The 13,469-nt window shown below is 35.8% G+C and overlaps 1 protein-coding gene across 1 annotated transcript; it reads right to left on the bottom strand.

The window, feature by feature from the left end:
• Positions 1 to 705: 705 nt before the first annotated feature.
• Positions 706 to 7,082, bottom strand: LOC147291290 (uncharacterized). The gene is made up of 3 exons (XM_086237578.1): positions 4,248 to 7,082; positions 1,729 to 2,039; positions 706 to 1,405 (listed from the first exon to the last, which is right to left on the bottom strand). The coding sequence occupies exons 1-3, from the start codon at positions 6,581 to 6,583 to the stop codon at positions 1,044 to 1,046; spliced, it is 3,009 nt and encodes a 1,002-aa protein (XP_086093704.1). The 5' UTR covers positions 6,584 to 7,082; the 3' UTR covers positions 706 to 1,043.
• Positions 7,083 to 13,469: the final 6,387 nt, after the last annotated feature.

Here is a 13,469-nt window from a genome sequence, read left to right as displayed (position 1 = left end):
TCAGAGTCACTAGGGCTGGAGACACTTGTAGGAACATGGTCGTCTGTTTTTAAAGCTGTTTCCCTGATTAGCTTTAAGAAAATAAAGAATATTTATTTTTGTCATTTCTATGAGAGATGTATTCGGAAACAACAATTTCTAGAACTTGGCAAATCACATTACAGCTTCTTTATTAGACGGTTTGGTTGGGTCATAGCCATACAATGCACAATAAGAATAATGGTAGAACAAGAAACCCTCATCTCAACCATTTTGGGTTTGCAATTTGGAAGACAAGTGTAATTTGCATCAATCTGTTAAAAGAATAAACAAAAAAATTACCAAAGTTTAAATTTTGCAAAGGCAAACCTTCTTGAATCACCCAAACGTGGCATCTGCAGCATCGTGTATTTAATCATTGCAAGTGTAACGTTCATGTCAGATTGTGATAATTCGATTCGCATTTCCTTCTAATCAAAATATCAAATCATAAATAGTAAATTAGCTTTTATATAAGGCTTAATGCTTATTCACGCCCTTGAAAGTAACTTCGATTTTCAATTTGCCCCTTAAAACTTCATTCCTCCCACTTGACCTTCCGAACTTTACAAAATATCATATTTCATCAAATCCGTTACAAGCTCCGTCAAAAGCTGACGTGACAATTTATACAATTTATTGCTCCTTCCACATAAGCGCCACGTAGACTTTTTTGACAGACTCATAGATAGACTCATAGATAGACTTAACGAAGTATGATATTTTGTAAAATTTGGAGAGTAAAGTAGGATGAATGAAGTTTCAGGAGACAAATTAAAAATCGAAGTTACTTTCAGGAGCATTGACGTGAATAAACCTTTATATAAAGGCAAGAGGCCTAACAAGAAAAATATTCAACTTTCCATAGGTTCAATAAAAGTATGCACTGAAAGCAAAAACTGGATGTGACTTAAATTTTTACATGATATTTTCAAATATTTTCCCTTCTGTTCTCTTTTCGTTTTCCTCGAGGAAGGTAAACCTAAAGCATAATCCTTAAATTAGTGTTTGTGCATGGCTATGAGCTACCTCTCGTCAGGTTTGACAGGAGCATTGGCCAGGTCTTGAATCTCCTTCTTGCTCTTTATCACACACCAGTTCCTGGTATGAAAATCTACCCTATCCAAGTCCTCCACAATCCCCATATACCCATATAGAAATCGCTCCTCCACATTGTCTCCCTGTGTTCCTGCTTCCACGATTTTTCCACTGTTGGATGTTGCTCGCTCAAAATCTACTCTGCCACGCTTATGTTCTGCAAAATACTTATGAATCCTCTCTGCATCCCCAAGCCCAGTAAAGGTTCCCAAGAACTTCACCACCATAACACTTTGGTCAGCAGGTTTACCTAGGCACAGCTTGATTCTTCCTCTGATTAAACCTTTACCTGCCATTGCATGGAGAAACCAAAAGATGGAATTCAGAACAAATAATTGTTATTCTATCCCCAACTAATTTGAAGCCAATACATATCCACACAACCTGAATGTTGTCACTAATTCAAATAGTGCATGTCAACAATTTTGGATCATACAACATGATGCAGTTTATTCTTATTTTCTAGTTTCACTTCCTTCATTTTACATCAAATTTATGCTCAAATATTGATCACTTTACTGTGTCCTGAAATTTTTACAGTTGGATTATTTACAAACAGTTAAAACACAGAGTTGCTCAATGGCCAAAAAAAAAGAAAACAGAGTCACTCACCTCTTAGAAAAGCCTCAAGGGCCTCAATAGTTACAACCTTCCAACTTTCAGGATTGTTGTCTGACATAGAAATATTGTGAACAATAATGAGTGGTGGCCAGAGAATCAAATCTTCCCTCTGAGCCCAAGCTTCTGACTGGGGCAAGACCTGGGGAACCAATGTGACTGTGTCAGAGGGGACAACAGTACTCCACCCCAACAGAACACAAACTGCTTTGAGAAGACCCAAGTGCTGTGCCCTCAAACCAACTTTGTGAGACATATATGCATGTGTTACCAAGCGTTGAGTATCCATGAAATCCTTTGACAATCTGTAACAGCATAGACAGATAAACAATTGCAAAAGAACACATTCTTCGTGAGTATCATTCTACCAATAAATAAAGAGGGTAGAAACATCAATGGTATCCCATTTAAACATGCTAAATGATATCATACACAAATGTCATGCATTAATAATTATCATAAAACTCAGGCCAAAACATAATAATAATTATCACATAACAAAAAAAAAATTTCCATAGCTTCATAAAAAAGTTTGATGCAGAAATCAATGGTGGAAACGAAACCCAAATACTATTTAACGACCCTAAACTGCTAGACTTTTTTGATTTAAATTAATCATCTCACTTCTCATTTGCTACAAGGCATTAACGATCCTTCATATCAAGTAAGCACATCCATAAGATGTGAAAAAGCTTTATTCCAGCTACAAACTACCACAGCCTCCTTTTATCAGACTTGGGGCAGACTTGTATCAAATTTAAGACAAAATCTGACACAACAGAAGATCCTCATAAAGGTACAAGTACCCATCAAACTTGGAGGGTAACAAAATAAACCAATGCCCGTCTTACTCTTGATAAAACTTTTGCGAATAATTGCTTTCTTAATTTCACCCCTCAAAGCTTTATAGCATTTTCTTATTTATAATTTGGGTTCCAATCATCTTTTCTAAAACTCCAGATTATCTTCAATAGCATATTGGAAGAAGGCTATATATTCAAGAACCCCACAACCAATGTCTTCCAATGTCTGTAGCCAGAAAGATCGTACTATTAAAAAATAAAATTGGTCACGGAAGCTTACTATCCCCCTATTTCTTAACAGTCAATTAACAATCTCTTGGGTTTGGTAAAAGAATTCTAACAGACTACAGGTTAATACTCATTTCAATATAAGCAGCTCACTTCACACGAAGGATCAACCAGTATGTTATCCAATCATTACTGGTCTCCAAAACTTGTTTATCTTCTCAACCAGAAAACCAAACGCTTGATCTCAATGTCACTGACTTCTTAGATCACTCTGGTGCTCTTGGGAAAGAGAACTTTAAACCTACCCTCGCACATATTGTAATCCCACAAAGCCTATTACTCAAACTTCCACGACAAAACCTTCTTTCCACTTTCTTACCCACTATAGGTACATATGCAACTGCATGCATTACATATTAGCACTTTCAAGCAGCTTATGAGGCATATCCATTGTTGTCTAATACATGTAAAGCATGCTATATGTTGTCTAAAGAGTTATAATTTAATATGAACATGAATATATGTAAATACAACTCAAATCCTCTACCCATTTCGACCTGGATGTCAACACAATACCAAAATGCCTAAGATTGTAGCTACTACCATAATTTTTTGTTACACAGGAAGAGATCGAACCTTTGACTTATCCTAATCCTAACAAATTTCTCCACCCTCTTTCTCACCACTTGGGCTAGCCCCAAGGGCTATTGTAGCTACTACTATCACTGCACCAAAGTGTTGGATGAGACACCAATTTTCACTTTATGAAAGGCCATTTAAATGAATCATTTCAAGCCAAGCCATTTGACACTCTTCTCCTTCTAACCGCCGCATTTGAGACTCAAAATGCCATACGTCCATAATATCCCTCCACATCAAACAATAATCAAATTTGTAAATTCTCATTGCAACACCAAAACCTAAAACTATGACCCAAAGTATCTGCAATTTATTATTATCATTATCTGCTGGACTATGACCCTTTTTTTATCATTTAAATGGTGTCATTCCCACTGAAAAAGCCACTTTATGTGGAAATTTCAACCATGAATGGTGAATGAACAACTCCACAGACACCATTCTCTACTAGTAGGCAGTTAACCAACAAACAACATGGACAGAATCAAAAGAACAAGAGTCTTAAATTTCAAAATATATAACGTCATAAAAGCCACTTGAAGTAGCATCATGACACGACTTTAATGGTTTTACTAACATTGTGGAGTTCGCCAAAGATTCATGCCCTCTTGCACCGAATTGATTCCCATTCACCATCCAACTCTAAACATTACCCAAACAACTATACAATAAAATTAAATTATTGATAATGTAAAAGTTCTAAGAAAACCCAAGTAACTAAGCTTTAGAGTTACTGAAACTCAGTTGACTGCATCTATAGGAGTAATACCATAAAAACTCCAGAATGAAAAGATGATAACAGATGCCCCACTTAGAAAGAACGACACAGAAAAGAAAACAGACCTTCGGCCACATACGATGCAGAACAAAGTACCAGCCTTTCCTTGTTCAGTGTATCTTCTCCGAACACCTGGGTTCATATTTAACCTTTTAGAGTACTTTAAAAAGGCTTCATGTACCAGTTGCTTAAACTCCTCAGAGTCCTCGGATGGCTCAGGATCCGCAGAGTTCAACCCATTTTCTGAGGGGATAGCATCATTATCATCACCTGCATGCGCATCCTCAAGATAATAATCATTTCTTTTCCAAACTCTGTGGTGTTTATGAACGCCACTTTTTATATCAACATGGTGTGACTTATGCCTACTTAAATAACCAGATTTTCGATGACCCTTTATATACTGATCACCATGTTTACAAAATCTCACGGAATGCCTTTGAGCATGTGACAAAGAGTCTTGAGATGGCAACCAATCATCAGATGCAAATCTATCATGATGGTCTAGCCTGGCATATGTCCTCTCAGCCATACTGTATTCATTATGGTCAAATCCCGCTGATGCAGACGTATACAAACAGCCTATATCTTCATCATCCCACTCTTCACCACTATCATATAAATCTTGGAGCTCTCTAGACGTATTCCACTTACCTGACATAATTGTTCTAGGATTATGCATACTTTTATCATCTTCATTACCATATTTTCTTTTGAGCACCCTATCTGATGGTTCATATATTCCAAGCTCTTCTCTCATACTCTGCATTCTAATAGTATGTCTATGCATTTCTGAATCATATTTAGACACAGGAGACAGCCTGCCCTGAAACTTCAGATTTGCATCTCTTTCAAAACCATAATCTGCTTTCAGATGTGAGATTTGACGATCTTGTGATGCACCAAAATGCAACATTTCATAATCTTGTGGCATTCTCCTTCCAAACTCGACATGTGTGCATCCAGAACCCAAATATTCCCCACCCTGCTTTGAAGCATCTGATATTCTGTTTATATCAGGGTAGTCTGGTAGTGCTTGCCTTTGTAAAGTATGATTAGTCAGAAAAATGCCCTTTCTCGAATTTCCAGAAGAATCCTCAGTATTATCAATTCTGTCCACAACAGGGTGCATAATACTAGGTCTTGACAAATTTCCATGATCATAAACCATTCGGGTATGATCATAGTTGCGTAGTGCTCGTGGAGGCATCATTTTTTGTAAGTCATCAGATGGATATCCACGATCATCAACTGTCATTCCCCTTGATCTGGGGTAAAAATAATCATCATGAGCACCTCTAGTAGGACTACATCTCTGGTAAAATGTCAGGTTCCTCTGCCCAGAATCAGGGTCTCTAGAAGAATCTACTAGTGGCCTTTCCCTATATGCATTAATGCTTAAGGAATCTGTAAGTTTCCGGCTATTCCTTGAAGATTCATCCAAAGATGATAAGTGCAGGCCATCCCGATAAGAATCCTGAAATTCACTCCTTATCCCTGTAGAGGAGCTACCAAAAAATTCCTTCGAATGAGATCCTGACATCATGGGGTACAAACCATCCCTTGAAAGAAAAATGGGTTTCTCACCTTCTTTGTATGATTCTGTAACTGGTAATCTATCCAGTGCTATAGGGTCTTGATAATGAAGTCTTTCTTGCTCAAAATGGCGTGTATTCATACTTCGTGGTGATGATGGTAGGTGGCCACCACTTTCCCCATGAGTTAACACAGGACCCAGCTTTGAAGGTGACCAATATGTTCCTCGTACATTGTCATCTTCAATAAACACAGATTTTGATCCTCTTACCACACCATCTTCCGTATGCATTGATTTTTGACTCAGCTTCCCATTTTTACCACCAACTGACAATCTGCTTTCATTCAATTCCTCTTTACTGATTCTAGAATCATTATGCTCCGAACCATAAACTCGTCTACTATTCAAATCATCATTCACACTATATTTTCCAGGCTCAGCCATTTCATGTCTGTGTCGCAACTCCAAAGGAACAGGTGCTAGTACTGGAGGTGAATAACTCCTACGCAAAACCCCCACCCCCTCATCAAAATGTGGCCTTTTCTGCAAGTCACCAAAAGGCATCAGTGGTGACCTGGACCTGGACCTCCGCGGGACCGGATCGACCCTGCCACCACCCAAATGCCAACCATAATCCTTCCTTTCAATAGAATCAGTCCTTTGACTCACACCCCCATCCCGTGGCAATCCGTGTGGGCTCAAACTCCTCCTAATAGGCCGATCAGTCGCCTCGCCCCGCATATTACTCCTCCTACTACTACTACTACTATACGGGTCAGGACCCGATTCATCATAACGGTGGTTGGCACCCAATCTAGAAGCTGGAGATTGCTTATTGAAATTATCATGCCTCCGAGATTGCATTTTGAAATTCACTGCTACAAACCCTCGAATTTCCTTTTATATGATTGAATAAAGATTATAGTATGAGCTTGAAAACCCCTCTAACCCTAGTGATACACATCCAATCACAGTGTAATTGGGGAAACCATAACCGTTATAACAACCTTAATAACACGCATACAAATGGATAGCAGCAAACAGAGATCAAGGCAATCGGGAATTGAATTCCATGGAAATTGAGAATTCGGAGAAGAATTTCAAACCTTTTGTTGGGAACCCATGAAATTACTGTATATGAATACCATCGTTCTGATTGGCCAGAGAGAAAAAGTACAATCTTTCTCAGAATCTTTCAGCTTCAGCGGTAACTTCTCCGACTTTTGGGATTCATGAACCTCAAATTCATTAATCTCTCTTCAGAGACTTTCGGATTGATGAGCAAGAAATGTCTTCCTCTTTTTGTCTTTTGGTCGGTCAAAGAGTGTATGAGAATTGGGTAAGTTGAAAATAGAAGATGAAGATGAAGGGTTGCTCTGCTTTTGTTTGTTAGTGGGCACACTTGTGCTTTATTAATTACTTTTGGGGTAAGGATTAAGAAAATTTTTAGTGGATGGGGGATGACCGGATGTGATGCGACATGATTGTCTGGCTTCATCTCAACCGTTGATTTAACAAACTTTTAATGTACGTATAAGATTTACCTGCATGTGAAAATATTATAAGTTTTTTTTTTTTTTTTTAAATGAGATAATATTAGAGTAAGAGAAACGAAAGGGATCTTCTACTAGGATTTTCCCCACTAGCATCTGCTTGAATTTCTTCGACACAAGCCATCTCATTTAGATTTCATCAAATGCCTAAAGAGTTTGACACTACATATTGAAAAATTATGTGAATAAATTCACTTACCGGTCTATAATTGTCTCAGTCTTGCTTTTACAGTAATTCTTGTGATGATTAGAGATACGCATTTTAGATTACAAATTTCGTTAGAATCTATCTAGAACGGTAAATGGCTTAAAAAGTCAATCTTGTAGGTTGCTAGATAAAACTTGTCATTTCATTTATAAACTCATTCATATGAATTGTTTATCGCTTACATTTTTTGCACACACTTAGATTAGAAATCTATTTGATTTTCTTAAGTTGTGTGTTAAAAGAAATGAATTTTAATTTAAATTAAAAAGTAGTGTTGATTGTTGAGAGATAACGCCGGTTGGGTGTTCAAAACCTTACGAAGTTGTCTACTTACAATGGTGGTGATGGCTCATCCTTCCTAGTCGAAGGCTCGACGGCCTAGTTTTAAGTCATGCACCATGACTTTCTCATGTTTAGTTTTTTAGAAGGTTTTTTTGCACTTTACTCACTTGACTTTTGCATCCAATTTCACTTTACCACTTAAAACAATTGAGTCAATGTACCCCTTATATTAAATTGTTTTTGCAATGTAGCACCTCGTTTATATCCCCTCGGATTTTATGTCAAAAAAGAGCACGTGACCCCCTTTTCAGGGGCTTTTTGGTCCTTCCGTGTGATTGTCCGACTCCCCTGGGTTGGCGTGTGTCCTTTCATCTTCTTGGGCTTGGGCCAACACAATGGGCTTCTTCTTTCTTCTCTTGGGTTGGGTTAGTTCTTTGTTCTTTCTTTTGAGCTTTTCTTCTTCTTTTCTTATTTGGGCTTTCTAATTTGAAAAAACTACAAAATTAAAATAAACTAATTAAAATAAAATAAATATAATCTAGAAAATACATAAAACCTAGGAAATAAAACAAAAACTAATACTACCCAATAATTAATTAAATAATTAAAATAAGAAATAAAATACTAAAACTGCTAAAAGATAATGACTAAAATGTATGATTTTAAGGATTAAAATATACTATAAATTAAGCTCAATACTGAAAATGGTGATAAGCCTATTAGTCACTTGTGTAGAAGGCGTGAAAGGTTCTCACAGATGAGAAAAGAGCATGATGTTATTGAGATTAGGAATGAGGTGGACAAGTACTTGTGTGATCCTGGTAAAATTGTATAAGATGATAAGTTTGATGTGTTAGCTTGGTGGAAGGAGAATATGACTAAATATTATGTTATGGCATAGATGGCAAGGGATGTGTTTATTGTCCAGGTTTCAACAGTAGCTTCCAAAGTCTGCTTTTAGTACCGGAGGGCGTGTTGTAGACGCTATAATGGTGGAGGCCCTTCATATGTTGCCACAATTAGTTGCATGCTAAAACATTTCCTTTGTATAAGGCACCATCAAAATTTCAAATTACGACTTGATGTTCCTTGAAGCTTTAGTTGGAGGGACACATCTAACACCCTCATATAAACAATAGTAGATTTTATGTTTTTCTTTGGATAAGCTGTAGTTTCTATTTTTTTTTTTTTCAAATGTGCAAAAGTGGGCTCTCAAGTTGGGCAGCAATCATAGCATGGAAGACATTGATTAAGGTTGAGAGCTATATATAAGTTTCTGTCCAGTTTCAAATCAGCTGCATTTTTTGTTTATTGTTTTAAGTTCTCATATTTTTCAATTGATTGATGAAAGATTGACTTGATGTCCATGTTTCAAATTTGCATGGGATGCTGATTGTTAAATGATGATTTTGAAGAGTGGAGTTGGAAGACTTGAAGAATGAAGAGTTAAAAGATTGTACGTTTATGCTGCCATTTTGAGTTGTTTCTATTTTAATGCTTATTGCTTAGACTATTTATGTCGTTGTTTTATTGCTCTGATTGTTTTTCATGGTTTCCATTTGAATTTAGAACTTAGACTATTGGTTTTAAATTTAGTATGGATGTATGAAACTTAAACTATTGTCTTATTGATGATAATGGTTTTAATCTAAGCTAGTTGTAATACGAAGTTATGGATGTAATGATAATGTTAAGTTATTAAATTTAAATGGTGAGTTAATTACACTTACACCCCCTGAGGTTTATCGTCTTTTCACATACATCCCCTGAAGTTTCAATAATTACACATACACTCCCTGAGATTTCAAAACTGTTGCATATAACCCCCTACAAGAAAAAAAAAAGTAAATAAAAAAGAAAATATTTGTATTGAGGTTGGATTTTACACCTTGAGTAATATTATTAGGCTATTTAACCCCTTAGCATGTTTTTTTGCATAATTTCTCATTATTTTTCGTCTCACTATAAGGGTTATATGCAACAATTTTGAAATATCAGGGGGTGTATGTGTAATTATTGAAACCCCAGGGGGTGTATGTGAAAAGACGATAAATCTCAGGGGATGTAAGTGTAATTAACTCTTTAAATGGTTTCCTTTAGTGTATTGAACTATCGATGATGCACTTGGGCATTAAAATGAGTTTGGGTCGTAAGGTTTTAAGGTATTGAGATACTAGACTTAAAATTGTTTTTGAGCCTTAAAACTGACTTTGGGCCTAAATTTAAACGTTTATTTGGGCCAAGCCCAAACCATACAAACTGACCAACCCAAAATGACTTCAATTGGTTTGCTTTGGTCTACAAATTCTTCAAACCAAAGACATTTGTTCTACGGTTTGGGCACAAACTGAACCAAACTGATCCATGCCCACCCTTACTTTACACGTACTAAGCAAAGCTCACCAATTTTAAGTTCTTGACTACCTCAAACTAATGGTAATGATTTTTGTATCAGACTTGACTTATAACTAATATTACAACTATAATCACTCTCGAAACATTTATAGTATACAAATCACTACATGTCTACAATTTTTTCAATTGACTTCGATATGAAAATCAGTTAAAGAATTAGAGCTTGGTAAAAGGGTTCGAGAAAGAGAAGCATTGACGTATTCGTAAGTACTCATAAGCAACATCAACTGATAACAATATAAGCAAAATATCTTAAGAAAAGACTTCTAATTTTTAGGGCTCTAGAGTTTTCTAATTGTAGTAATACTAACTTTTGATATGATACTCATAAGATTTGTTAATTATTAGGGCACTACTATGTTGTGGATGATGGTTACACTAATGGTGAAGGATATTATGCTCCGCATAGAGGAACACAATATCATTTGTTAGAATTGGGGGATAGAAGAGCACCTTCTAGTCATCAAGAGTATTTCAACATGAAGCATGCGGCAACAAGAAATGTAATTGAAAGGTGTTTTGGACTACTTAAGATGCGTTGGGCCATCTTGATAAGTCCATCATTTTTTTTTCCAATTAATATGTAGTGTAGAATCATTACTATTACTGTTTGCTGCCTAGCTATTACATAATCTTATTAGAGGCGAGATGGTCGTTGATCCATTGGAGGATGAATTGAATAAAACCGGAGGTGTTTAAGGTGTCCAAGATGAGGATGTCATTGAAACTTCAGATCAATGAACTACTTGGAGGAATAATTTGACAATGGAAATGTATAATGAGTGGGTTAGGAATTGACATTAAACTCTAGTATTACAACACTTAATGGATCATTTAATCATGTGAATTTGTTTGGTAAAAAAAAATCGTGTGAATTTTGCATAGGAATGGAAGGTATTAAAGAGGAATGTATTTGTTACCCTCAGAAATCACGACGAGAATTGCCGAGAAAACTAAAAAGAACATTGCAGTCCTAATTTATTTGCGGGCGTGTCACTGTTTTCGGCTGAGAAGTTGTTTGCAAAAATTGAATGTGTTTTTCATGTTTTGCGCCGAACTATATATCTAACCTTTTCTCAAACAATTGTCAGAAGTAAGGAACAATGACTTGTCGAGGTTCTTCCTGCTTTGATTCTCAAGGACTTTAGTAATATTAGGTTTTAATGACTATGTTGGTGAAATCAAACGTACGGATCAAAGGTTCTAAAATAATAGGATTGTAGGTCAAACAATGGATCTTAATGAAAAAAGTGTATGTGATTTGATTATCTTGAACTTGAGTAACAATGGAAGTTCTAACAATAAATATCATGACAAACAAGCATGAAATTAATAGTCGAAACTAAAAGAAATTAATACCAAGGACAATATGAAACCCTAGTAGAGCTAAAAAAAAAAAAAAAAGAGCTTGAAAGCTTGAGAAAATCTTAATGATCTTGAAAATTTTGAAGTTGTAAGTTGTGTTGATTAAAGGTTGTAGAGAGAGATTATTTGTACTTAGTGCCTCTTTATATAGTGATCATTCTCCTAACTTGTTGGAAATCCTTTTCCATACTTGAATTTGGTATCTACGTTGCTTTTCCTTCACGCTCAAGGGCTTTTTACTTTTCTTGCCTGATTTGGTTCTCCTAGTCCATTAAGGATAATTTGGTAAAACCAACTAGGAACCTTCCAGCTTTGCTGCTTCTTCTTAGACTTGGGCTCATCTTCTGGACTCTTAGTCGAACTAAACTGGGCTTGGTCAAAAATACTTTGGGCTTGGCCGCTGATCCGGCCCAAAACCAAATATGAGTGTAAACAGTATTAAAGAGGAAGGTATTAAAAGAGCTCATGTCTTTAATATGGATCACTTAATCATATGAATTTTGTATAGGAATGAAAGATGGACAAGTTAGTCAATCAAAAAAAAGTTGACGGGTATGGAAAAAACGTGAAGAAGATACATTATTAACTTTACTTGAGGATGCTGTTAATCGTGGTATGCGATGATAATGAGAAATTTAAAGCTAGAACTATGGTGTAAATTAAGAAGTGTTTGAATGAGAAATGCTCAAATTCCAATTTAAGGTATCATCCACATATTGAGTCTAGGATGAGAAAGTGGAAAAAAACACATGAGATCATTTGTGAAATGATTAACAACAGTGGATTTGGATGAAATTAATGATGCTTAAAAATGCATTGAGGCTGACAATGATGAAATATAGGAGGCATATGTGCAGGTTAGTTTCGTTCTTTCTTTCTTCTTTATGAAATACTCCTTTTTATGAATGCCTAATATTATGTGTTGTTTTATGAAATTTCACTTTCAACTAATATGTGCTGTCCTTTTTATGGATTTTCCTTTTCCTTTTACTATTGCAAACTATGTCATATAATCAATTAAAAGACATGGAAATAAGAAACAATATTAATAGAGAATAGAGATGAGTATCCTATTGCATCTATTTTTGTATCAATACTAGTGGTATTGTGCTATTTAACTTTTCACATGGCCCTCCTTACTATATGATAACTACAATGATCATAAATGTTGATAACAAAACACATGTTCCTCTTGAAACCCAAAACCCATTGTTATTGATGCACGATATGCCAATCTATGGTAGACATCATTGTGAGGAATACAACTTCACTTTTATGGCATCTGTGTGAGTATGACTTCTATGTGGAAGAGAGAGAGAGAAAGTAAATCTTTTGTATATAGGCCACATCAGCAAATTCCCTTTTAAATTGCTCACACCAAAAGAGAGAGTTTATTGTTACTTGTTGAAAATGGAAAAGAAATTTCTAGAGTTCATTTGTTGTATTAGTTTTTAATTAGTGAGAATTTTCTTTCAAAGTGAAAATGTTCAAAATGATCCAGATATATTTACATGGCTATATATCAGTCACTATTTTTGAGCTTGTGTGGGTATGGTGTTGTCTTGTATTGGAAATTTGGGACCTATATGAATAATGTTAAACGCTCTCTTTAGAACCCACTATGGTTTAGTGGAGTACACACTTCATACCTATGATGTAATAAATTAGAATTTGAAATATTTTCTTGCATTATGAGCACCTAAACAGTGACCACAATTCTAGACAAGTTCAAAGGACAAATTTTTTTGTTTTCTTTGCAGCATAACAAGGATTAAACCGAGCAAAAACACACATGACCCAATAACACGACACACAAATTTTTGGGTTTAGGTTTGAGGTTATAGGGTCGGGTTGATATCAATGTCATCCATTAGTGACCCATTAAGATAACGATTCGTGTCTGGTGAATTCGCAGGTCACCCGTTAA

This window comes from Dryas octopetala, chromosome 3 (assembly GCF_963921425.1).
Source record: "Dryas octopetala chromosome 3, drDryOcto1.1, whole genome shotgun sequence".
NCBI classification, from domain to species: domain Eukaryota; kingdom Viridiplantae; phylum Streptophyta; class Magnoliopsida; order Rosales; family Rosaceae; genus Dryas; species Dryas octopetala.
This window is presented reverse-complemented; position numbering and strand designations above follow the sequence as displayed.

Bases quoted from the DNA above. Each gene is read 5' to 3' on its own strand.
- LOC147291290 (XM_086237578.1), bottom strand. From the start codon at position 6,583: ATGCAATCTCGGAGGCATGATAATTTCAATAAGCAATCTCCAGCTTCT. The intron at 2,040-4,247 runs GTCTGTTTTCTT...ATGCTGTTACAG, and splicing joins TGCATCGTATGTGGCCGAAG to ATTGTCAAAGGATTTCATGG. The intron at 1,406-1,728 runs GTGAGTGACTCT...ATGCAATGGCAG, and splicing joins CCTTGAGGCTTTTCTAAGAG to GTAAAGGTTTAATCAGAGGA.